Source organism: Phoxinus phoxinus, assembly GCF_949152265.1.
Source record: "Phoxinus phoxinus genome assembly, chromosome: 8".
Classification (NCBI taxonomy): domain Eukaryota; kingdom Metazoa; phylum Chordata; class Actinopteri; order Cypriniformes; family Leuciscidae; genus Phoxinus; species Phoxinus phoxinus.
This window is the reverse complement of record NC_136883.1, coordinates 19498406-19525699: the sequence shown is the minus strand read 5'-3', so window position 1 is coordinate 19525699 and position 27294 is coordinate 19498406. Positions and strand designations below refer to the sequence as shown.

Sequence of the window (27294 nt, the reverse complement as noted above, 5' to 3'; positions counted from 1 at the left end):
CTCACCCTCATGTCGTTCTAAGCCCGTAAGACCTCCGTTCATCTTCGGAACACAGTTTAAGATATTTTAGATTTAGTCCGAGAGCTTTCTGTTCCTCCATTGAAAATGTATATACGGTATACTGTCCATGTCCAGAAAGGTAATAAAAACATCATCAAAGTAGTCCATGTGACATCAGTGGGTTAGTTTTTGTTTTTGTTTTCAAAGTTTTTGAAGCATCGAAAATACTTTTTGGTCCAAAAATAACACAAAATAAGACTTTATTCAGCATTGTATTCTCTGCCGGGTCTGTTGTGAATCTGCGTTCAGGACTCCACAGTGACGCTGCTGACGTAAGACGCTGATGACGTGTTATCTGGTGCGCCCGAGCTTCGTTTACAGTCTGAGGGAGACGCACGCTATATTCAAGCTATTCTACATTGTTTGCGTGGATATCATTTTTTTAATGGTGCGTAAATGTGCATGTCGCGGATGAGACACTTTTACAGCGTGCGTCTCCCTCAGACTGTAAACGAAGCTCGGGCGCACCAGATAACACGTCATCAGCGTCTTACGCCATCAGCGTAACTGTGAAGGATTGACAACAGACCCGGGAGAGAATACAATGCTGAATAAAGTCTTATTTTGTGTTATTTTTGGACCAAAAAGTATTTTCGATGCTTCAAAAACTTCTAACTAACCCACTGATGTCACATGGACTACTTTGATGATGTTTTTATTACCTTTCTGGACATGGACAGTATACCGTATATACATTTTCAATGGAGGGACAGAAAGCTCTCGGACTAAATCTAAAATATCTTAAACTGTGTTCCGAAGATGAACGGAGGTCTTACGGGCTTAGAACGACATGAGGGTGAGTCATTAATGACATTATTTTCATTTTTGGGTGAACTAACCCTTTAAGCATGCTACATAAAACATAAAAGCAACAATTATTAATAACACTTACAGGTTGTGATACGGAGAAGGAAGCTGATGCAAATACGCTTAGAAATAAACCTTCCTTCAATATCAGCCGGCTCGCGAATCCAAGTTTGATTGCATTTAAGTTGGTAAAGCAATCGTCTTCAAAATGGCGCGAACAAAGCACAAGGCTCGGACTATACTTCTGTGGTATAGTTGTATATATGAATTGTAGCCACTTAGTCTTCAAATGCTCCTCCTTGGGCAGATGAAAAAAGTTGGCTTTTGAGTCGCACTTCAGAACACAGCGTCTCGTCGCCATGATGTTTTCAAGTTTTCCCTGGCCTTGGAGCGCAATAAGTGGGCGTATTATATTCAAATAACTTGACAAGTTGACGTCATCTAGTCAGAGAAAAAGCTTCGGTCTTCTAACGATTCATAAAAATGACTCAGAGTCGACTCTTACTTTTGAAAGACAATAACTTTATATACGGTGCACTTTCATATTTCAAACTTTGCAGGATGTTATTGTTCACTTAGATCTATGTTACACACTACATGAAAGGTACATTTCAAAATTCCATAATAGGTGCCCTTTAAATATGATTCGTTTAAGGACACATCTGGTGTGTGTGTGTTACTTCGTGTGAGGAATGTTGGGGTGTCAGGTTACGTGTGTTGAAGTGTGTGCGTTGAACTGATGCAATCATATCAGTGGACAATGTCAGCTTGTGTCCTGCATTGTGCTTTTGTGGGTCACATGACGTAAAACAGGGTACTCTTTGGAAGCAGGGCCGGATTAACCATTAGGGCAACTGGGCAACTGGGCAATTGCCCAGGACATCTAAGGGGCCCTGGGCACCGTCAAATATTGTCAAATATTATGATTAAAATGTCTCCACGATCTGCTTTTGAAGAAATATTGTAGGATCGTGCATTCTATCAGTTTGCAGTTCTGGCGCCTCCGTCTCAACATACTGTACAGCGCGACGTATATTCACATGAAATGCAGAGGAACGGGACACTGTAGTTTATAAAAATTAATTATTTGCATGTGCTTTAAATCTTTGCCGGTTAAACATGTCATTCGCTGCTGATGTACTGTTCTAACGGGCGCTTTTCTGAGCGCAATAACGTTACACCCCGACGCGTACATGCACTAAAAGCCTGTAGCCTATAACAGCGCCTGTTACTGGACTAAGTTATCTTTCGAGTCTTATTGCTCTAATACTGTCAAATACACACAAGGTTTACATAAACAAAGTTGGTTATGTCTAAAGTGAAAGAACAGTAGAAAAAAATAAGAAAAAAATCTGCTTGTCAAATGCGTGTAGACTCGTCGCGGGCAGGTCTTAAAGAGACAGTAGCCCTAATAGTAAACATGCGTCCGCTTGTCCTTAAAGGGATAGTTACCCAAAAATAAAAATGATGTCATTATTTACTCACTCACTCTGTTGTTCCAAACCTGTATTAATTTATTTCTTGTGTTGAACACAAAAGAAGATATTTTGAGTAGTGTGGCTAACCGGGCGGTTGCTGGTCCCCATTGACTACCATAGTAGAAAAAAAACTATTATGGAAGTCACTGGGGTACATCAACTGTTTGGTTACCCACATTCCTCCAAATAACTTTTATTTTCAACAGAAGAGGGAGACTTATTTGGGTTTGAAGCGGCTTGAGAGAGTAAGCTAAATGATGACAATTAAAAAATTCCCTGTTAATAAAGGGGGGGTCCTACAAGTCATTGTGCCCAGGGGCCTCTGAACTCTTAATCCGGCCCTGTTTGGAAGCTTCAGAGAAAAGGCTGTGTTCTGAGTGTTATTCATTAACTTAATCAAGTGGCCAATATCCTGTGCTTAAAGTCCCTTCTTAGTCTCTTTGGGGAGCCACAAAGACCTCTTGTCTTTTCAGACAATGAAGTATGTGTTTGATTCACTAATGTGAAAAGCAGCTGACCGGGTGTCATCGTCATTTTTGCTACATCTGTTATCCGGGAGTGACGAGCGGTGACGCGAGGCCAAGATGGCGATGGCTGGCTCTGCCCACTTTAGGCTTCAAAATGCTCTTCAGAAACCTACGGGTGATGTCACGGACACTACGTCCATATTTTTTTACAGTCTATGTTGTACGCATGCGCTGTTTCCTGTCAGAAATGTTTACGGTTGTTATCTTTCGTTACCGCTTTATACCCAATATAATACAGCCGAAATTATGCTTCTGTTATCTTCAACCACTCTTCTCTGAAGAGCTTCACTTCAAAAAGTCTCACCAGTCTCTCTCCAGTTTCACTAGAGATAACATCACATTTTGAGTTATAATGAAGGACAAAAACTATTAACTGCTTTTGAACTAATTCTCTAGGGTACATTTTTCATCCACAAATGTAGGCTAAATGTATAAAAACTTTTTTTTCGTCTTCAAGAGAGAATTTAGGCTATAAGTCCCCATTGTTCATGAAGAAGAAAACAGCCAAAGAAACTTCTTAATTTTATTGATACCTTAAAATTAACCGAAGCTTGACTGCTTGAAGCTTGAAGATTAACTTGAACTGTTGTTTTATTACTTTTTTTATTCGATTTTTTTTATCCCTTTGTTATTTAATATTTATTGCTTATTTTTTATTTATTTTCTTTACTTTAATTTACTTTCTTCTCCTTAAAGTTGTGTATATTATTTTACGTGCTCCGTTTCCTGTTAGCACTGATATTTTTGTGAATTCTGACTAAGCCAGATATTGTTGTAAATTTTACACTTTAATGAATAAAAAAATATCCTATATAAAAAAATATTTCGTTCTACTAATCATTTTTTTTTTGTAAAGGATGTCTAGAGTCTAGACTAAAATGGCACATCAACTTAAATCTAGTGTATAAATAATCTACAGAGCTAATTTCATCATCAAAACAGAAACGGTAAAACCTTTGATAAACCGGTTGATTAAAGTTAGGCTAATTGTTAATAAAAACCTTTATACCTTACCTTATTAATTTAAAAGTGCATAGCGCAATATTCTGAGTTTTTGCAGAACTATGCCACCTCTGGCGGCAAGCGAAACTGCAGCCAGAGATGTGCACGCACTAGACAAAAGTTTTATTTTTTTATCTTACGTGGAGTTTGCGTTGGTGTTTGAAATGAACTACAAGCAGGTCTCTTACAATCCATCTTCTACGGAGAATGCCGGCGAATACACAAACCTGCCAGACATAGCTATGTGAGCATGCCGTGAACGCGCATGACGTCATGCCCAGTCTCAAATTCCGGCCCGAATCCCTCTTTTTTATTTTACTTTACAGGATTATAGAGACAATCTCAGTGATAAGAGAAGGGCTCATTCAGCCCATCAGGCAATTGTTTAAGCATGTATGGGTTAGAAAAACGGGTATTTTTAACATGAAAAGTTGCTTAATGCACCTTTAAGTAATGAGATAAATTCAAATTTATTATGATCAAGTTTGACCAACCCTATGACACGTTTTAAATGTATTAATTTTAATGTACAATTAGATTGGTATTGTAAAAGTCACGCTGAACATATTTTCATTAATTTATAATTTTAATTTAATTTTCTAAGGATATAATCCACTTATAAAGTGTGAACATTTGAATGATTTTGAATATCGACAGTTCTCAATATGCAGTTGGGTACATATACAATACATAGATTACTTGCATTGATAGATTATATAAGTAACATGGAATTGATGAATTAAAGACATCAGCCCTTAATTCATTGTGTATTTTTGTATTTATTTTACAAAACAAATATGTTCAACAAAACATGTTGCAACAATCAGTTTGACCAGTTGCATGATTGGATGGACAGCTCTCTATATGTACACAAACACACAGGCTACATAGAGAGATTCCTTGCTCTGACTATTCACGGAACATGGCATGGACCTTCAGGCCTTGTTCATCAAGACAATTTGATATGAATGTGTCCAGGTCCTCCATACACTAAAAAGACAAATAAGAAGACATCCCTTGCTTTATCTGATTCTCCTCCCTGGTAGTCTTTGATGGCATTCTGCTGATTGGCACTGTCCATCCGGAGAAAGGCAGGCTCGGTCACCTCCCCACGGAATAACTCATGGTGGCTCTGTAACCATGTCCCTTACGAACATCCACTTAATTTCCTCTTCACCAGTGGCGGAGCCAGGATTTTTTCATGGGGGTGGCCAGGCAAGGGCCAGCAAACAGTCTGGGGTGGCACAGACATTTTTATCATTTTAATTTAAAAATGAGTTTGACTATAAGTATTGGACTGTTTTAGTGCCTACACAACTGAATACAGTTAATTTATACTTAATTGTAATTGAGATAGTAGTGAATTAGGAATCATGGAATACTGAGTGAATTTTTATCTTTTTTATTATTATTATTCACCACCTCCAGGCATATTAATAAAGGGGCACACACTAAGTTCAACTTGCTCAGTTAGCTTGCTTCTGGTTCTCAAAACACCCAATAGCTTGTTCTACATTGTTGCACCTTCATGAATGACTGAGACATGCAGATAACTACTGTAGCTCAAAGATGAATAAACCTTCAGTGAATTTTACATAATCATTGAATTCTTCAACCAATTCTGAGTTTGTCAAAAAAAAAAGTTGCAACTGAAAAAGTAAACACTCTATGTTTAACTTTTCTAAATTAGTTGTCAAAATAAATAATTGCAACAGTTCTATAATAGGCTACTTAAATTAAAAAGGGAAACAAATTTTTTTTTTGAATCCTCATGTGCAAGAATGTGAACAACGCAGAAGTCAACAGCACATAAATGCCAGAATGTAAAATTAGTTATTTTATGGGTTTAAAAATTATCCATTTTTGTCCTCTTTAAAAATTAACGCCAGCTAGTACAAATGCACACGTGCTCACATTTATTTGTAGGCTACATTTAAAAATGACATCAGTTTGTGCCTTATATTGTGATCTCACATAGCAGATTATTATTATTATTACAGACAGATGTGACACATAACAAATACATGATGCATGCATGCAGTTTTGACACGGCTTTAATCGCCTTTTTGATTATTTCACGAGTCAATTGACGTCAAAACACGCCGCATTTGCGCACAGCGAGCACAGTACAACGGCTGACAGGACAGGAAAGTTAGTTTTACTGAAATTTGGCCTAACATCTCATCTTACCGAAGATAGCCAACTGATGTAGGACAACGCGCGCCGCTTTTCTCAGCATCTGACAGAAGTCAAAATAAAAGTGGCATCAGAAAAACAAAGATTTACGCTTGTTGTTTCTTTGACTGCACACTAGCGACGGTCTTGCAAACCAGTTGAGAAACATTGACTCTATATTTACTATGCGTATATCACTGTCTGTTGTTCTGCTGAAGCTCGTTCGGCACCTGCACATTTCCGCACTCGTTTGACTTGCGCTGGCGCTGAGGTGTAGTTGGAGTGCGCGTTTTTTAAAGTTTTTTTTGTGGTCTTAAAGAGACGGTTCTGCGTTTAAAAAACGTAATTCTTGACAATAAAAAAAGAGACAGAAACAGCAGTTGTGAGAGGGGTGGCCAAAGGGGTGGCCAAGCTTAGGCAAAGGGTGGCCACGGCCACCCCTGGCCACCCCCTAGATCCGCCCCTGCTCTTCACACACCTGTTAAAAATATAAATACAGCATATTTCTAGTCTTTTCAACCCTTCAAAGCACTTAAGTCATTCAAAACATTCAACATTCTCTGGCCTCCCCTTTTGTTGTAAGTACACTGGACCATCTATATCTCAATATATTGTATGCCAAATAAATAAACAAATCTTTTGACATCACGATTCACAATACTTGCCCATAGTCTGTAAATTCACAATTTACCATAGATAGATAGATAGATAGATAGATAGATAGATAGATAGATAGATAGATAGATAGATAGATGGATAGATAGATAGTATGGGGAAACCCAGGCTACGGATATACAGGAAATAGCCAACAAAACATTGTATGGGTCAAAATTATCGATTTTTCTTTTATGCCAAAAACGATTTGGATATTAAGTAAAGATCAATGGGAAGGTTATTTATTCAGGTTTCATATGATGTATAAATCTCAAATTCAGAAAATTGACCCATGTGACTGGTTTTGTGGTCCAGGGTCTCACAATATGTATTGAAGCTTGTTTCCGCCACAGAATAAAACATCTTAAAATATAATTGCAACTTTTGTTCCTCAGAATTGTAACTTTATATCAAACAATTCTTACTTTATAACTCGCAATTGCAACTTTATATAAAAAGAAATCTGACTTTATGGGCCCTATTTTAACGATCTGAAACGCAAGTGTCAAAGCGCAAAGCGCAAGTAACTTTGTGGGTGGATCCCGGCGCTGTTGCTATTTTCCCGGCGGATAAACGACTCTTGCGCAAGACGCAAATCTAAAAGGGGTTGGTCTGAAGTAGCTTCATTATTCATAGGTGTGGTTTGGGCGTAACGTGAAATAAACCAATCAGAGCGTCCTCTCACATTCCCTTTAAGAGCAGGCACGCTTGTTCCACGGCGGATTGCTATTAGAACGGCGGATTTGCCAGCGCACGCCAGGAGCAGTTCACAGCCGAAGAGACCGACGTTCTCGTCAGGGCCGTAAAACACAGAGAAGTGAGACTGGGGATGATGGGAGAAACTCACTCAAATTAGCTTCGGTTAAACAGGCGTATAATTTGGGTAAATGTGTAGCCTAATCTAGATTTATTTATTTTTTTAAATCTAGATAGATCTTTTTCACATCTTCACGGACACAACCTCCCTCGTGTGTTAAAATTTTTCCTTGTAATAATGTATGATTTGCAAAAATGAAAACTGCTGCGTCTGTTTATAATTATTAGAGAATCAAAGTGGATGCGCGTTAACACACTACATTATGGCCAAGCACGCGCCCTTAAAATACCACATCACTAACGCGCAACGCGCCACTGTCTTTAGACTGTTTTTATCATGGTCAGTGGCGCAATTGCTTTCTAAAACTGGAAAATAGCACCAGGGGAGTTTTGCGCCGGAACACGCCTCCTCTTTGCGCTGAACCGCCCCCGCGAGCGCAAGTTCATTTCCTAATTTACCAACGTGCGTCTGTGGAGGGAAAAGTCCGCTGTGCGCGGGTGCAAAATAGGAATGATACATGCGTCGGTGTTCAAAGTCAATTGCGCTGGGTGCAAGATAGGGCCCTATCTATATCTCACAATTTTGACTTTAGGTTATTTCACGCAATTCTGAGATAAAAAGTCGTAATTACCTTTTTTATTTTTTATTCTGTGGCAGAAACAAGCTTCAATACATAAAGAGAAATAGATGAAGATGTGTTTTCAAAAGAAAATGTAGGCCTATTAGTGGACACCTTAAAAAAACTGTATTAATTTACTGACTTAATATTTCTCTTGTGGACATACATTATGGCAGTGAAAAAAAGAGAAGAAAATCTCTCCTTTTAAGTCTGTGTTTGAAGCTGCTTTTGATTTTCACAGGCAGATTTGGGCTGTGTTCAAAATCAACATGTTATTAGGCCTATATAATTGTAGTGATGGGCTATTATTATTAATTTATAATTGTAGGCATATTGTTTGTTTACATAATATGTGTAATACACACACATGCATGTATATTTTTAAGAATCTTTATTTGTTTATATATATATATATATATATACACAAATATTTCTTAAATATATACATGCATGTGTCTGTATTTATATATACAAAATAATTATACACACATACAGTACACATAATTATGTAAACACAAGCTTTTATTTTGGATGCCATTAATCGGTTTACAGGCCTACGAGCAAGGATGCAAACAACAACCGTATAAGAATGCGTTTGTTATAACAAGCACTCTTGACAATTTGTGAATAAATTCCCTTACAATTACATTTTGATGTTGGGGTGTAGGCTACATTTTCTTTGAGAAGTCTAATCCTTATACGTGCGGTCGGTAGAGGTTGAGGAAGGCAAATTACCTAATATTAATTTAATAACTAGCATTATAATAATTGTAGCGGACTCCGCTCTAATGATGGTCAACTTTGTTATGTTTTATGAAGTTTATTGCTTCCGTTTCATCTCAGAAAATCACCATTAGAGGTCAACAAAGCACAATAGATGTTTTATCATGAATAAAACACAGCTGTTCAATATCAGAATCACTTTATTGTCACATCACTAACAGCACATGTGCCGTAGTGCAGAGGTCTGGACTACACTTAATAATTTCACTCACTAGTGATTTAACATAAAAGACAGTGTATCATTTACAATTTTGCAATTTACAATTTTTACAATGTACAGATACAATAAACAGTATATGCTTAACATACTTAAAAGGTTTACAGTGCACATTATACACAATATAAACAATAATATATGAAATTACAGCTTATATATGTACAGAATACACAATGCAGTATGATGTGCATCAAGGACCGGAACTAACCGTTTGTTTATGTGTCAATAAAATCTGAAATTAAAGCTGCAGTCCGTCGTTTTTCCTCTTTGTCGCCATCTCTGTTAGAAATCTGCAATTGCAGTTATTCGCGGAATTATTAACTGTGCGTGGGTAGTAAATCGGCATGAAACAGCGCGGATGAACACAATGTATTGAGGCTGCCGCGTCGCTGTGGATACTGTAACGTTACTGTCATCAGCAATCTCGGAGTATACTTTTTGAAAGTGTCAACATTAGAATTTTCATCGGAAAATGTCATCTGAACAAGTAAGTAACATTCACTTTTGTTCTGACCAAATTCGGGTGGTGGGGGGAAGCATTGCAGTAGCTATATCATTCTGATTAATTCTAACGATTGCTTATATCACGTCAAAACGTGAAAAATATATTTTTTCTGTAGCCACTCTGAAGTCCGAAGTCTTTGGGTTTTACAACTGGTGAATCTCCAGTTGTCACTGGTGATTGTCGCTTTAAACTTTCGGGATCCGCCATACCAAGTGCTAAGCTAAATCTCCACCATCATCCACACACGCTAGCCGGGGACTCCTTCTCTATGTGTACAGAAGTGACGTAATGACGCAAAGACATGCTCGAAATTCCCGCGGAAATCCACCAGTACCACTGGAATTAAAATCATTATTACATGCTTACCGTTTTGAATCGAGGTAAGGCAAGCAGATCGTTTTGAACACTGGCTGGTTACGTTTTTTTTTTTAAATGTCTTTTTTGATATTTTTAAACCCAAAAAAGTGCCGGACTGCAGCTTTAAATCAACTTTAATTTTCCAAAGTTTTGGGTGAATATTGATTTTTAATGGATGGACAGAAATCTTTCAGATTTCAATAACAATAACCTTATTTGTGTTTCAAAGATGAATGAATGACGTGTGTATTTACTCTAACATTGTAAGTGATAAGATAATTTACATTTTTGGGTGACCTAACTCCTTAATGCTCTGAACATTTTATTGCATAATATAGCTTCTGGACCTACTCATAATGTCTTTTTTTATTTTTTAGATGGAGAATTGTGATCCATGGGGGTATAGATGGGTACAGTAGGAATATCATGTACCTGCATTCAAGTGACAACAATAGAGCCTTGACTCTTCTTTCTTCATTTGTTGGTGCTGTGCAACTCTTTGGGGTACCTAAAAGAGTGCGTAGCGATAAAGGTGGAGAAAATGTCGAGGTGGCACGCTTTATGCTGGAGCATCCAGATAAAGGATCAGGTATTTCTTGAATAGTGTAATTTTAGCAGTTCTCTTACGAGAGATACTCTCGTACTGCGTAGGAACTACGCTATGGGGAAAATCCTTTTCCACGAGAATACTGAAGCCAAAAAATTATCTTTAATTTTGTATAAATGTAAAACGCGTTGCCGCAGCATACAGACCTAGGCGAGACAGCTCGCGCGCCGATTGGCTGCTATGCTGGCAACTGCTTAAGCCTATCGAGCGAGACCATGAGTGACGTCACACCCAAATGAGATAACGGGCGTGGCTTGGGGCTATAAATTGGGCTTGCAGGCTTAACTCTGTGCCTCTTTTCAACGCCGCCAGACTCAGAGCTTGAGACCGTGCTCTTGATCTTCCAGCCGCCGCCCCGCAGCGCGTGGCCCGCGACCGAAGATCGCGTTGAAACCAGAGGTACAGAAATCATCCTAGCACTCCTAGGAAAACGACGGTGTTCAAGTCCCGCTGCGGCCGGACCTTCACCAAAGTTTGCCGCTCGTCCAGTCCCAAGAGAAGTGACTGGTCCAGTGTATATAGCAGCCAACAAGCCTGTTTCATTGCCCGCTTGTCTGCACACAACAGCCGTTTTCACGGCTACCCAGATAAATCCTTTAAAGAGCGTATTTTCTGGTGTCCCGGCCACGGCCGATGGTGTTTCATGAGTAGTAAGACTGCCCACTGTAATGTGCCCATCCCTACACACAAGCACAGCCCCACAAACAGGGCTCGCGCACATAAAATCGACTCAGGTCGATTGCGCACTAAATGTAGCAAACGTGCCCACTACTCAGTGCCCACTTTATGCTACCTCCTGCACGTTTCAACGGTAAAAACAAAACCGGCGTGCAGGCGCTCTGCCCAGGCGAGCGATGCTATAAAGGTGGTAAATGTGCCCGCTTCCCCGCGCCCACACACAAGCATCACAGTTCCAGTGGAACTCGTCCAGCCCTCCCCCTCCCGGTTAACCACTGTAGAGGGGTCGAAGTTGCTGTATCGCAAGCCGATCAGAGCGCGCCATTCAGCCCCTATCAACCCGTCCAGTTGCGTGGGCGAAGCTCCCCGGAGTTTCGGAATGGGTGATAAACATCATAAAAGAAGGCTATTCGCTGCAGTTTCGCCGACGCCCTTGCGCGTCGAGACCACGGTAGATTCGAATGTAGCACATCTACTTCGAGCCGAAATTCAGAAACTGTTGAGCAAGGGGGCAATAGAACCCTTATCTCAAGCTCAAAGCGAAGGGGGTCTTTACAGCAGATACTTCCTAGTACCCAAAAAAGACGGGGGTCTCAGACCCATACTAGATCTGCGGCAACTGAACAAAGCACTTATGAAGCGCCAGTTCAAGATGCTCACAACAAGAAAAATCCATGTTCGCCAAGGGGACTGGTTTGTGTCAATAGATCTAAAGGACGCGTATTTTCAAATACAGATTGCGTCAGGTCACAGGCAATTTTTGAGATTCGCCTTCGAGGGTCAGGCTTATCAGTACACAGTAAGGGTGTCACGATTTCGATTTTAAATCGAAATCGATCGAAATTAAGTCACAATTTCGATCATCGAATTAAAAAATAAAATCGTCGATGCTGCCACGCCCCCATGTCACGTTCGGTCGGCTTGTCAAGCAGAAAAAAACACGCGTGTTGAAATGCTGCGAGTCAACCTCCTCTGGATGGCGCACACCCGACGAGAAGCGCCGCGTCTATGACAACTCGAGGTATCGCCATATCGCACACACCGGAGGAGAAGCGCCGCGTCTTTGACAACTCGAGGTATCGCCATATCGCACACACCGGAGGAGAAGCGCCGCGTCGCGTCTGTGACAACTCGAGGTATCGAACACCGGACGCGCACTTTCATGTTTATGGCCTGCAATATTATGTTTAAGGACATTATGGAATTAAGATCATGTCTATGTTATGAGGCTACTGTACAACGTTGCTTAGTCTGCACTTTATCTCAGAGAGCGTCCGTTAACTGAATGTATCCTGAAAATCTGATAACATCAGCAATTTTCATTCAACCAGCTGATTTCTGTAAATGAATGTAAAACATATATATTGCAGCAAGTAATAACGACGATTTGACACAAATAAATGTATATAAAATCTATTAATTTAAAATAAATGTAATATAAAACTATGTGAATGGCGCTCTCTGGCGCGGCAGGATTAATTTTGAACAAGGTCTTGAGCCATTGCTGGCGTCGCGGACAGACGCCGAATGGCGCCGCCGGTGTGTGTGTGTGTGTGTGTACACTCTCAGAGAATAAAGTGTTAAAATTTTAAGTGGCTCTGCGCGACGCATAGATGTATCTGTTAAACTGTTTGTCTGTTTGTTTGTTTGTTTTGTTGTGAACTTGAATGTCATCTTCTCTGAAGAAGACTGCAGTTACAAAAGAGAAACTAGATCGCAGGTTATTTTGCTTAAGTTTCCAATTGACTGAAGATATAAGTATTGTTAAATTATGTTCTTAATACATTTTTTAAATTTGACAGTGGTAGCCTACATTGTGAACAAAGGTCAGATATTATGCATAAAAGTTTGGTCTAATAATGCATAGCAACCTGTGCTTAAAAAAAAAGAAAAAAAAAGTAAAAACCGAGAATCGAATCGAACTGTGACCTTAGAATCGAAAATGTAATCGAATCGAGGATTTGGAGAATCGTGACACCCCTAGTAACCATATATTCTACATTTACGCCCTGTTCCCTATACTATAAAAATATATTTTCTGTCTTATTTAATGATATGAATCCACATCAGATCACAGAAGGTTATGTCAAACACACTCAACTGATGTTATAAAATGAGTTTTGAGCAAATACATGGTTTAATCTGATAAATTGTTGTATTTTGATGCTCTGCTAAGCTAACATGCTAGCTAGCCCTTATATCCCTGTTACCATGAGCGATTATGTTGTATTGTCTGTATAAGAGACAAAATAATAATAATTACCAGCACCAGAAAACAATAGAGACAAAAGTCTGACTGGATACTTAGAAGATGTGAATAAACATCAGTTTGCATTTTAGAGTATTCTCTTAATAAAACCACATGTCATGGCCTTAAAATATATTTAATAAAACTCAAGAGTTTTAGAGCCAATTTAAATTTTATTTTCATAAATATATTTAATTAAAAGAAAATTCGAATAACTTCGCAATTCTTTTAAGCACTTTATAACAATTTATTTTTTATGACAATAATTAATTCTGACCTGACAATAAACTGCCAAGTGTCTGCTTTCAAAGCAGACCACCCTTATGATTGTAGTGCAAATGCTTCATAAACTGTATATATTTTAGATTACAAGCAGGTTAACACATACCACGGTAGGATACATTTCTCACAGGAAAGAACACAAATTAATTAAATGACCCATGTCACAAACTTTTTTATTTTTGACTTTCTATAATCAAGCTTGCAAACATTCTTTTCTCATTAATTTATTAAATAAAACAATTTTGCAAGATTGAACATGTAAAGGGGGTAAACATCTGAAGCAGACACAACATGTAAAAGGCAATATGACAAATAAAGCAAACAAATGGATGTTAATCATTGAAATACTACAAAACAGTAGGCATTGCAAAAAATGGCTTTGTTCATAGATGAAAATACAATTAAATCGATAAGTTGTCAAATTAGAGTCTACATTTTTACATCACAGTAATGGATAACTATTTGTTTTGTGTCTCTCTTCCCATTATGGATTGTTTAGTGTTTCTCTCTGGATGCAAAAGGATGATGTAGCACTTTGGAGCAAATATGGCTACCAGTACTCCAAAACTGGAAGCTAAAATAGCAAATATCTCCACAGCCACTGCATATTTCCCTGGTGAGCTCACATATGCTGGAACAAATGCAATCCACACAGCACAGAATATCAACATGCTGAAAGTAATGAACTTTGCTTCATTAAAATTATCTGGAAGATTTCTCGCTAGGAAGGCTAAAAGGAAACTTACTGCTGCCAACAGTCCAATGTATCCCAGCAACATAGAAAAACCAGCTACTGAGCCAATAGCACATTCATATACTATTTTAGAGCGGGTGTACTGGTTATTTTTATGGGGTGTTGGAGAAGCAGTTGATAGCCAGACTGCACATATCACCATCTGGAGGGCTGTTAGGATCAGAACTGTGCATCGTTGTTGAGTTGCTCCAAACCATTTCATAGCTCCTTTGCCTTCTGGTCGAGAGGACTTGAACACCGCTATTACCACCATAGTCTTGACCAGGATGCTGGAGATGCACAGGACAAAGCTTATGCCAAACACAGCATGTCTTAACTGACATGTCCACAGCTCCGGCCGACCAATGAATAGCAGAACACACAGGAAACACAGTTTGAGTGACAACAGCAGCAGGAAGCTGAGCTCTGAATTGTTGGCACGTACTATGGGAGTGTTACGGTGAAGAGCAAAAATGACCATCACAAGAGCACAGAAACAGGAGCCAAACAGAGATGCAGTGATCAGAGAGATGCCCAGAGGTTCCTCATAGGATAGAAACTCAACTTCTTTGGGGACACATTGATCATTATATGGATTGGACCAGAAGTCATCTGGACACACAGTGCACTCAATAGCATCTGTCATAAAGACACAAAAATTAAAGAAAAAAAGCATAAAGAGAAAATTCCCCTTTCACGTTATATAAAAAATTTGGAATATGATGTACCTGTTGCATTAGAAATCTCTCCATCTCCGCATGGCAGGCAGTCAAAACAGCAAACAGGAAAGCCCTTCCTTGTGGCTCGCCGGGTCCCTGGGGGGCAGCTCTCACTGCAAACAGACCGTTGGGGCTGAAAGAGACACCATCTGTTACTAATCATGTGTTTGTCATCTCTTTTAGATAATGACAAATGAAATTGCTCTGAACACCATTCAAACTACATATCTGCAAAAAGTATGACATTAACTTGCTATGTTAGTTACTTTTTTTGTCTCAAAGTTCCAGTAAATTGCTGCTTCATCCAATGTAAGCACCATCCCTGTTGCTGCCCCTTCATTTACTACACCGATCTTGTGGATCGTTATTGACCCATCAGAGCTTGGGTGCCAGTTCAACACATCATAGATGGCTAGAGCATCGCCATTCTTATCAAATGACACATGATCCCCAAAGCCAGTCGTGAAATTTGCTTTCTGGAGGTAGTGAACAAGCTGTGCAGTTTGTAGAAAGTACAGGTTTTATGTTTAACTTGAAATTGAATTAATGTAGAGTACACATTTTACACCTATTCTATATGCCTAGAGAGAATCTGCACTATACCTTTGGTTCTTACCTGCCAGGGTTTCAGGTTGATTATATCGGCACATCTGTTCCCACTGAAAGGTCCTTTCCATTTCTGACACTGCATCAGATCATGAAGCGCATGTGCCAGGGCATAAACTGCCTTATAGACATTATAAGATGCCCTCAATCCTGAAACATCAGTGTATGATGTGTCCGTGGTGGTTAGATCCTCTTGTCCTGTACACAACTTTTTAAATTGCTCTCCATCTGTCTGTTTACCCCTAGTTTCAAAACTACACTCAAACATGTTCTCCCAGAAGATCCTCAACATATTATTTCTTGGATCATTGCTGGGACGGAGACGTAGCAGATAGTCATGAAGCCCCTGAATCTCTCCACGTCTGATAGCAATGCCCAGTGTGCCTGCCAGGAAGGGCAGGAAACGTGGAGTGTGGTATTCAAGAGAGGTGGCCCAAGCTTCACTTGCAATCCACTGCCTGTCTGTCATGTTCTGCAACACCACCTCATCCATCAAAGGTATAAGAAAGGATGAAAGAGCAAAAACAACCACAACTCTTGCTGTAGAGGCCTGAATCACTCCCATTATACGCTGAATATCTCTGGGGTTGTGATCATTGGGCAGGATTTCAGAAAAAGCAACACAATGTCCAAACCGCTGCATTTCCTGCTGAAAGGACTGAGCAGCATTGCTGCCATAGTCATCATCACTGTAGAGAAGACCAACCCAGGTCCATCCAAAATGCCTCAAGATCTGAACCATAGCCCGCACCTGGAAGGCATCACTGGGGATTGTTCTGAAGAAAGAGGGGTACTTTTTCCTGTCACTCAAACAGGAGCAGGTGGCGTAGTGACTGACCTTATTAGGGGAGATGGAGAGAGAGAAGAGAGCATGAGACCGAAAAATAGAGTGACGATCAGATTTTTTTTTTGTAATTTAGATGTTTTATATATTATTCATATGAGCGAGAAAAAAACTTCTGGAAGGCTACAAGCTGACAAAAAAAACAAAAAAACACTGAAAAGTGTTAATGTATACAGTTTATTTTTACTTTTTGTCATCCCATCTTACTATTGGTACTCGAAACAGTCCCAGAACACTAGAAATCGCAATGGAAGGAGTTGAACTTGCATCCCCCACAATCCCAACCACCGGAGGAGGGCCAGTGCAGTTTAGGTTGGAGAAGGACTCCTCTGTCCCACTAGCCAGGGATATGGCAGCCCGGAACGCCATTCCTAGCATCACACAGTTGTCATAAAGATGGTAACCAAGAGTGATGTTAGGCAGTAGGTTGGGATTCTTATTAATCTCATCTATTGCAAAAGCCATGGTCTGTGCATGCTGAAAGCCTTCCATATTAAATCTAAAATAATTAAATAATAATAATGATTATTAAAGATATTAATAACCACAAGTCAAATTAATACCAGTATTAATACAAAGCAAATACATCAAAGTTCACACATCACTTCAGGATCCTTCCTATTATGCACACTTGGTAGATATACAGCATTCTCAATACAGATTTTTGTCCAAGGCTGCATTACTGTTGTCAAACACATAATTTGCACATATTTGGTAAAAGAGGGTAAGGGGAACACAACAATCTTATTTCTTCTTCCACTACTACTTCTTTTTCCTCTCATTAATCTAATTATTATTAATCATTTTAAATCGTTCTATACTTTTATAGTTATGAAGTCAGTCTGACTCACTTTTCACAGTATGGTCTTTCCGGTTCCATTCTAAAGCTCAGATCTGGGAACACTGTGAAAAAGTGAACATGAAACAGGCCTCCAAGTATAACATCTCCATCCTGGTACATTCCATTCAATTTGAAGTGTCCCTGGAGCTGACAGGTACCAGATCTGAGGATGGAATCTGCAGAGATACATTTAAAGGACAGGTAAAGAGAAATATACAGAGTGATCCACATCTCTCTCTCTCTTTCTGATCCACTCACCCACTTGGCACACTAATTTATGATGAAGGTTGTATGGGGTGTTGCTTGAAATTAGCATGTGTCAAGTTGGTGTCCATGGAAATCAGAACGTCACCCTCTCATCCCTCCTAACAAAGGCAAGGCAAGAAAAGAGCATTGATGGATTAATGGACATTGCATGCACAATATTGCTGATCAGGGAGATTGCATAAAGGCTTATTTAAAGATGTTGAGCTGAGAAATAATTGGTTTTATAGCCAAAGGATAAGAATCAATACATTTACTTGTCCTTGTCTTTTACTTAAGTGTTTTCTCTCAGAATTCCTCTAGATGTCAGTCATGCATGTCACTTTGACTACTATTTTTACTGCTGAGCAATAGACTACAAATAGAAATCTGCCTTGACAAAAACATTCTGTGGCACAACCAAATGATAGTGATGCTATCAGATGGTAATGTTATTTATCAAATTGAATGATTATCAAATGCATATTTCATGGTAGCTACATGTGTAAAAAACAAAACAAAAAACAAAGTGATACAGAAAGAACATCGTTTGTACAGTTTGTATAAATCAAGTGTTGGTCAGCTAACTTACGTTAAATTAACTCTCAAATGACTCAAAAGATTATTAAGTAATAGTACTTCAAATACTTCAATATCGTTCTTCAAAAGGGGCACCTAGTCATTGTCAGCTAACAACATCAGACACTGCACTGATATCTATCGATGTGATTCAACATAATAGCCTGAGTTTTATGTAAATGACTCTTTCACTAGAGTTTTTAGAGAGCAATCTACTCATTAATCTGCACAAGTGTAAGGATCTACAAATGAACAGAAAGTGATTCACAAATGTACAGAAAGCGATTCACAAATGTACAGAAAGTGATTCACAAATGTACAGAAAGCGATTCACAAATGCACAGAAAGTGATTCACAAATGAATGACAGGCAGAGTTGTGTTTGTGACAAAACACATTAGTAAAAAAAATTATTTGCAAATCTAATTTTATTTATTTGTGAATTGTATTCTTTTTTGTGGAACTCTTTACATTTATTTGTGGATCTCAATCTATTTATTTGGAATAATGCAACAATTCTCTCCCCGTACATTTAACATACGTCTTTGTTCAAAATGACTGACAATAGAGGAGTGTAAGCAATTCATCACTGAGCCATCAATATTCTCAGTATACAATGTCATCTTTATTAGAAGAGAATTGTGCATTGGTTTAGGATTGTGGAGTGGTTCAGTTTATACATTTATTCAGTTTATGGTTCAAAGACATAAAATAATGTGCATGTAAGTCCACAAGACCGCAAATGCGCATGAAATGTCTGGTGTAAAAATAAATATAAAGCCTAAAATAAATTTGGAAGAAAATTATATAGTTCTGGCATGAAAATCTGAATGGTGCAGGCTGATAGGTCTTTAATTGATTGGTAGCAATCATGTCATTATCTACATAGCACAGCTGATTGTTGCTGTAGAATCAGCGGCCAATGAGCTTGCTGCTCAAACATTCAAATACTTGGCACTGTTTGCTGTTATTGTCTTCAGTGTGCTTTCAGAAACCCTCCACCTTCCCCAGCGACACCTGTATAGAACTACTATATGGGGTTCCATTTGTGCCGAAATTATGTTGACATGCTGTCTGTCTATGCTATGTGTCGTCTTCCATGTTTATGTGTCTGTTCACTGTCTGTCTGTCTGTCTATGCTATGTGTCTGTTCACTGTCTATGTCTGTCTGTCTATGCTATGTGTCTGTTCACTGTCTATGTCTGTCTGTCTATGCTATGTGTCATCTTCCATGTCTATGTGTCTGTTCACTGTCGATGTGATTGCCCACGACTCAACTTTTGTCTTTGTGCACTCAACTTACTCCTGTCATCTGTCCTTGTCGTTTGACTGTCGTCTTGTGTGTCAATGCTGCATGTGTCATGACTGTGTGTTTTTTCATTCTGTCGGTTGCTTTGTTGTTTCACTCTGTCGTTAGCAAGAGCTAACGTTAGCTAGCTACGTTCCTTTCTAGCCACAACCATTAGTTATTACGAAAAGGCAAGTTCTACCTATGCAGTATGGCATGGATTTTGTGTGGATTACAAAGGCTAATGTTGGCTAACCTAAAAGAAGCACTGTATTCATATTTAAATCCTAAAATCTCAGACTATACTGACTGATAGAGGTATGCATCACCTTTTATGTCAAATTCTAACATTCAAATTAAATTCTATTAGAATAACACAGTACCACTGTCAAATTAAATAATTAAATTAAAATCCATCCTTACAGTGCAGAGGTGACACAGAAACGCCATCCGAACTGACATTAGGCCTACTACATTTACACTTAATTTGCAATTGCATAAATAAAGCTTTTCAATATTTAAATATGAAATTATTTATAATTTTAACATTTTAATTAAAGGGTACTTTAAATATGAAACTAAACCCGCCAGTAGGTGGCAGTAAGTCACTGTCTTAATAAGCGAGTTGTTGGAGTCATTTATTCAACCGATTTGTTCAAACGGCCGATTCATTCAAAAAAAGTGATTGTTCATTGAATCAAATGATTCGTTCAAAACGCGGATTTCAGTTTTTAAAAAAACATCGCTGTCTGTTGGACTACAGTTTCATTATGAAATTCTCGTCGGCGAAATAAAGGGGGAAACAAACAATATTGACAGTATAACACACAATGTTAACTTTATTGTTAATTTAACTGTTGTATAAAATATATAGCACATTTGCAATTGTGCACAGGAAAACGGCACTCTTGCTCGTGATATTCTAATATAACAACATAATATGATAGAAATATAAGACAAATACTCATTTGGGGACATATCTATAACTGCACTGACATCACGCAGTGAAAGGAGCACAGTGTTGCCAGATTGGGCGGGTTCCCGCCCAATTGGGCGGTTTTGAATTTGATTGTGCGGGTAAAAAAGGGTTTGTGCGGGTAAAAAAGGGTTTGGGCGGGTGGACAAAATTTGGGCTGGTTTGGGGTCAGTTCGGCGGTTTTCAAACATCTACATTTTAAAGTATAATTGGTTAAAAAACTAAACTAAAGTGTGCATGTAGTGCATAAAATCGGTCATCATGACATTACAACACACACACACGTGCAGCGCAGAGTCAGCTGGCGTTGGTGTTGACGTCACCGGCGAGCACGCACTTTCAGCCAATCAACGAGGGATCACAGCAGGAAGACGCGATTTAGCGCGATAACTTGTAGCTGTGTATTCAAGTGATCGTTAATGACAAAGTGACATGCAGTAAATTGCATCTACAGTAAAAATTTAGATAGTGAGCAATAAACGTACACATGTGGGGGTTGATGACTTGATGGTGAATAACTGAGAGGAGAGCACAGTTGAATTATCTTTGATTTTTCCCCATTTAAATGGACAAAATGGTAACGGTCTGATAGGTACGATCTAAACCAGCTTAATGCCTGTCCCTGAACACCAGTGTAATTTTGAAGTCGATCTAAGAGTATTTTATGATCTATAGTGTCAAACGCAGCACTAAGATCGAGTAAAACTAGTATTGAGATACAGCCTTGGTCAGAAGCTAAAAGTAAATAATTTGTAATTTTAACCAGCGCAGTTTCTGTGCTATGATGTGGCCTGAATCCAGACTGAAACTTTTCATAGATATCGTTTTCTTGCAAGAAAGAGCACAGTTGAGCGGACACAACTTTTTCTAGTATTTTAGACATAAATGGAAGATTTGAAATGGGTCTGTAGTTTGCTAGGTTATTTGGATCTAATTGTGGTTTCTTAATAAGAGGTTTTATAACTGCCAGCTTGAATGTTTTTGGAACATGTCCTAAAGATAGAGACGAGTTAATAATATTGAGAAGAGGCTCTTCCACTACAGGTAACACTTCTTTCAGTAGTTTAGTGGGTATTGGATCTAATAAACATGTTGTTGGTTTAGATGCAGTAATAAGTTTATTTAGCTCTTCCTGTCCTATAGTTGTAAAGCGCTGTAGTTGTTCTTGAGGGGCGATAATTGAGGCTGAATCATAAGACGCTGTCAAAGATTGTACATTTACAATTGTGTTTCTGATGCTTTCTATTTTCTCAGTGAAGAAATTCATGAAATCATTACTATTAAAATGTAACGGAATATTTTGTTCAGGTGATGTCTGTTTATTTGTTAATCTAGCCACAGTGTTAAATAAAAACCTTGGATTGTTTTGGTTATTTTCTATTAGTTTGCGGAGATGCTCAGCCCTGGCTGCTTTTAGAGCCTTTTTATAATGTGACATACTGTCTTTCCACGCGATTCTAAAGACCTCTAAATTAGTTTGTTTCCATTTGCGCTCTAAGTTACGAGTTTCTCTCTTGATAACATGCGTAGCACTGTTGTACCATGGTGCTTTAGTTTTCTCTCTAACCTTTTTTAATCTAATTGGTGCAACAATTTCTAATGTACTAGAGAAAATGGTGCTCATACTGCTAGTCATTTCCTCTAGCTCATCTGTTAGTTTGGGTTCACTGAGGAGCGGAGATAGATCAGGTAAGCTATTCAAGAATCTATCTATAGTAGTTGGAAGGATTGTTCTGCCTGGTCGATAACGCGGCGCAACATGGCACATTTCAGCCGTACGTAGTATGCAAGTTACCATGTAATGTTCAGTGACCTGTGGCCTGTTTTCTGAGTAACATTAAGAATATCTCTATAGATTGTTGCAGCACCGCCGCCACGACCAATCAGACGGGGCTCATGCTTATAACCGTATCCTGGTGGAGTGGACTCATTAAGACCGAAATAATCATTTGGTTTAAGCCAGGTTTCAGTAAGGCAGAGTACATCGAAGGTATTATCAGTGACCATTTCATTTACAATAACCGCCTTAGGTGTAAGCGATCTAATGTTTAGAAGACCTAGCTTTAGAAATTGTTTTTGTTCACTAATATTGAGATTTTCTGGTTTAATCACAATTAGATTTTTCTTAGATCCTGCAGTAGATTTATTGTTTGGCCTCACTAAACGAGGAATAGACACAGTTTCTATATAGTGTTCTACACTGGTACTTATATCAATTAATTTGGGACAGCAAAGAATGTGATTAGGATTAGACACATCCCTTAAAAAAAAGAAAGAAAGGTAGTGTATACTGTTACAAACAGACTCATGGGCGAATGTGAGTAAACAGAGGTCACTTGCGGTCCAGTTTCCCGGGCAGGAATCACGCAGTCTGTGCAACCATGTCCACATCAGTCTCGGTTTTCCATGACAGGGTGGACTTGGACCTGTTGCTTGTTTGCCATGGCTCTCTTCGGGACCGGTGCTTGGACATGTTCATTGTCACATCTGTTGATAACACAATCAAAGAAACTGTATTATTATCGTTATCAATCACTATGGCCATGGATTAAGAAAAAGACAACCGATTTTGTAATTTCACACAAGAATAGGTAGGCCCTACTTGTATATTATGACGAGTATATTATGTATATTGTAAACACAATTACATTTCATCAGTAAAATATTACGTCTGTGCACTTACCATCATTCTCGATTGAGAACTGAACGAAACCTGCGTGTCCCTCTGCTGTGCTGCAGAAGGAGAGTGTGATGCAAACACATTCCTAAAAAAATAAAAACAACTGTGTTAGCATACATTATCCAAAGATGGGCGATTAATGGGTATGGACGCTCAATGCATGTAGTCTATATATCTGTTGATGGGCCATAGGACGGAGAAATATCTATTTATGGGCCATAGATGCGTCACCGCGAGCTGTTGATGGCCATTATCTGCGCACGCATTTAGAGCATTTCAAACATTTACACCTGCATTCACAATCATCTGTGGCAATATTTTAGCGTGTGTCATAGGCTAACCAAAACCGAACATTTATATATAAAAATATAATGTCTAGTATTTAGACAGTATCACATTTTACCGTATGCTGAAATATATTTGCACGACATCATATTTACACCTAAGCAGATATTTGCAAAAGTCAGTATTTTTAGCATGATAATCAGTGTCATAAGCTAATCAAAACGGATTGAAATATAATACAAATATGTTTAGAGAGTAATATCACATTGAAACACGACCATATACGAATGTTAGGGATATTGTAAGGCAATATTTCCTGTAAGATGTCAAAAGCTAACCAAAACTAAGCAAAATATAGTCTGAAAATTCACATGAGTTCTATATAATCAGAAAAAGAATTATATAAACACTAAACAACTTACTCGAACTTGTATCCTCTGTGGGATCAATTCGCTCTTGAAAATGCAGCCGTTCTCCGTCTGAGATGCAACCGCTGCTGAAAAAAACAATAGAAACCATTACAGAAATTTTAATGGATTCCACTACAAAACCATTACAAACCATCAGCTGTTAACCATTAAAACCATTACGAAATGGTGTCCATTACGTAGTGTGTTTTGGGCCATATTCCATTAGGATCTATTGGTTTGTATAGGTTTCCATTACAAATTTGTATTGGTCTTGATTTGCACATATTTAATGGTTTCCATTACAGTTTTGTATTGGTCCTGATGGTTTCATTACAAATTTGTATTGGTCTTGATTTGCACATATTTAATGGTTTCCATTACAGTTTTGTATTGGTCCTGATGGTTTCATTACAAATTTGTATTGGTCTTGATTTGCACATATTTAATGGTTTCCATTACAGTGTTGTATTGGTCCTGTTGGTTTCATTACAAATTTGTATTGGTCTTGATTTGCACATATTTAATGGTTTCCAGTACAGATTGTATTGGTTAAGATTTGTATGTTTAATGGTTACATGCTTTTAGCTATTAATAATTAGGACATTAATTATAGTTTTTAATAAATTAATTTGAATTATTACTACAATTATACACAATTGATATAAACTGCACACCAACTTTTCAATAGCTTACAGCTCAGGTTTTGTTTAGCAAAGAATGAAGAACATGCACCTGAAATAAAAATGATATACATTAAGACCTGCTTTTGTACTCAACCCAGCTGGAAATAAACATCGGACACAAAACATTATTATTACATTTTATTATTCACAATTCTTCTTTTACATTGGTACATGTGTGGCTTCACTGGGGCTGACTGATTAGACCTGCAAAAAGAAAGGAGAATTCATTAGGACAATGTACCTCTTAAACCACATTACCAGTATATAAGATTATCTATACATTACGTAAGGGTTAATGCCCGACGAGGTGTCCATTGTCAGGTTTTAATGGACGACGGCGAGGTGTGAACCGGTTGCCTCCGCCGAAGTCCATTAAAACCTGACAATGGATACCTCGAAGGGCATTAACCCGCTTATACCATGGTCACTTGCCAAATAACACATTTTTAAAACATTAGTTTATATTTTAATTAGTTTTACAATCGAAATCTAAAGTTACAAGTTACAAACAATAACTTGGTTTCCTTGGTTACGCCTGACAGTTTATTTAGGTGTCCTCTATCACTTTTTAACGGACACCCTGCAGCCAATCAGAATCGAGTATTCACCCAGACCATGGTATAAATATTTATATATTCATTCAACATCTTTGGGCGTACTTTGCGCAGATTCAAGATCTTTGTAAACTTTGTCCACTAGTCATGTAATGTTCAGCATTACAGTCATCTTTTATTTAATCTTCTCCAGGTGTAGGTTTTAAATTATAAAACAGATAGTTCAGGTTAGGTATGCACCGAAATCAATTGTGTGGTCTGTTCACACACAATCTCTTAACATAAGGATGTTAAGAGGATAAAAGCAGGTTCAAAATTAGACCCCATTGAAGTCAATAGGGTGCACATTTTAAAAAGAGGATAACACGGTGTAGGCAACACCGATTTTTGTCGTTGTTCTCTGTATTGACAGCACTCCAAATTTACTAAAAATTGAGCTCAATGTTAAAATTGACCGGAGTTCTCCTTTAAGAGGATCCTAGACTGTTGATATGTGTTGAATAATATTCTTTAAGTTAATATGTGATGCAATCTCGTTTTGGTGAGTGACAGAGAGGAGTAGCTCACAGCTCGAGCACGTTAGTTAGCCGTGGGCTAAAGCTACCTCGTGTAATGTTATCAACTCATTGTATCATGAGTTGAGACAATGAGTGATTTTTAAGTGTCGATGTGTTAAACAACTGTCGAAAAGTTGGATTAACGTTAATATGTCATTTGAGATGCGCATGTATATGATTTGTTATAGAAATGTTCAATCAGAAATTAGTTATTGTACGTTTGTGTTTTGCAAGGCTGGGTTTTCTTGTTCTCTGTTTTTTTTCCTATGTGAACGTGATCGGCAAGTGTATCCTGTTTTGTGCCATAAATAATCATTTGGAGATGAATCGTCTGCCTAGTCAAGTGGATGCTATTAAATGTGCATAAACGACGAGCTGACCAGTGCTCCTGGACCCGTTTCCCATTTGAACCGTAATTTTAAACCATCAACTGGTAGGATATTTCCCATTTTCTTTTGTTTTTTAGACTCAAAAGACTTTGATTCGTGGAATTGGTTGATTTTATTTATTTTTTGCTTCTGAAATGGAGAGACTTTGTTTTTTTGTACTTGAACTGATCGAGAGTAATGATGGGTCGTTCACGAATGAGCGAGTAACCCCAGAGTGCAGTCTGGACGATGGGGCGGGGCGACACTTCTCCGCCCACCAACAATTTCATTGGTTTATAATACAGCAATCTTATTGGAGTAGACACTTGAGGCATGAGCATGCGCATTCCTTTATGTGCGAGACTGCGAGTTTATGAATAATCTTCTACGCAGTTTGGCCGTGGCTACTATGCATGGCGATTTCAGTAACGATCAATTAAATAATGTTTTTATTAACTTAATACGAGTTAAACAGTTAATACGAAATAATAAGTTAAATGAAGTTACTGTACAACAAACAATCCCTTCAATGCAGACCGCCGTGTAATATAGCCTATACGTGCTGCTAAATCTGGGGAACGAATTCTTAATTCGTGGCCACGATATCTAGGTCTATATCAAGTGAAGTCAAGTAAAAAAAAATTGTATAGCGCTCAATTCACATCGTTTTATAGCAGCTTTACAAAAAGTAATATAGGCCTAAGCATTAATATTGAGCAGTTTTAGAGCTGGGCGATATAAAGAAATATGTTGCTGATATAAATCATACGATGTTTTAGATTTAGCTAAATTATATTTATTAATTTACCCAGCAGATAAGTCAATGGCACTTTAAGTGAGCAATGATCATGACTGCATTAAATTACTAGCATTGCAAGGAGAGATAGCCTATTAGGCTGATAGTAGACAATATTTTCCGAATGTCATGCAGGGCTGCATCATTTTACATCATCAATTTATGCTACTTCAATTTTCCATTAGGATTGGTGAATAGAAACAAACTCGGGATTTTACACTACTCTACATAATGATAATTCACTGTATTTTAGTAAGACACAGTTCCGAAAGCGACAAATAAGACAATAATTTAAAAACCTGCAGTACTGAAAAGTG

At 38.3% G+C, this 27294-nt stretch overlaps 1 protein-coding gene across 2 annotated transcripts; it reads right to left on the bottom strand.

Annotated features, from left to right (window-relative positions):
• Nucleotides 1-13859: 13859 nt before the first annotated feature.
• On the bottom strand, nt 13860-23408 carry LOC307002775 (extracellular calcium-sensing receptor-like). 2 transcript variants are annotated; one of them, XM_079620687.1, is made up of 8 exons: nt 23328-23408; nt 22985-23131; nt 17818-17924; nt 17570-17735; nt 16926-17217; nt 15885-16712; nt 15278-15401; nt 13860-15188 (listed from the first exon to the last, which is right to left on the bottom strand). In XM_079620687.1, the coding sequence occupies exons 3-8, from the start codon at nt 17873-17875 to the stop codon at nt 14275-14277; spliced, it is 2382 nt and encodes a 793-aa protein (XP_079476813.1). In that variant the 5' UTR covers nt 17876-17924; nt 22985-23131; nt 23328-23408; the 3' UTR covers nt 13860-14274. The 2 variants fall into 2 exon arrangements, with proteins under 2 accessions (XP_079476813.1, XP_079476814.1); XM_079620688.1 differs by lacking the exons at nt 17818-17924; nt 22985-23131; nt 23328-23408 and having other exon boundaries at nt 16926-17089; nt 17570-17695.
• Nucleotides 23409-27294: the final 3886 nt, after the last annotated feature.

Excerpts from the sequence above, each read along its gene's own strand:
- LOC307002775 (XM_079620687.1), bottom strand. The coding sequence starts at position 17,875 with ATGCTAATTTCAAGCAACACCCCATACAACCTTCATCATAAATTAGTG. Across the intron at positions 17,736-17,817 it reads TAAATTAGTGTGCCAAGTGG|ATTCCATCCTCAGATCTGGT; the intron begins GTGAGTGGATCA and ends GTATCTCTGCAG. Across the intron at positions 15,402-15,884 it reads TCAACCTGAAACCCTGGCAG|CCCCAACGGTCTGTTTGCAG; the intron begins GTAAGAACCAAA and ends TGTCTCTTTCAG.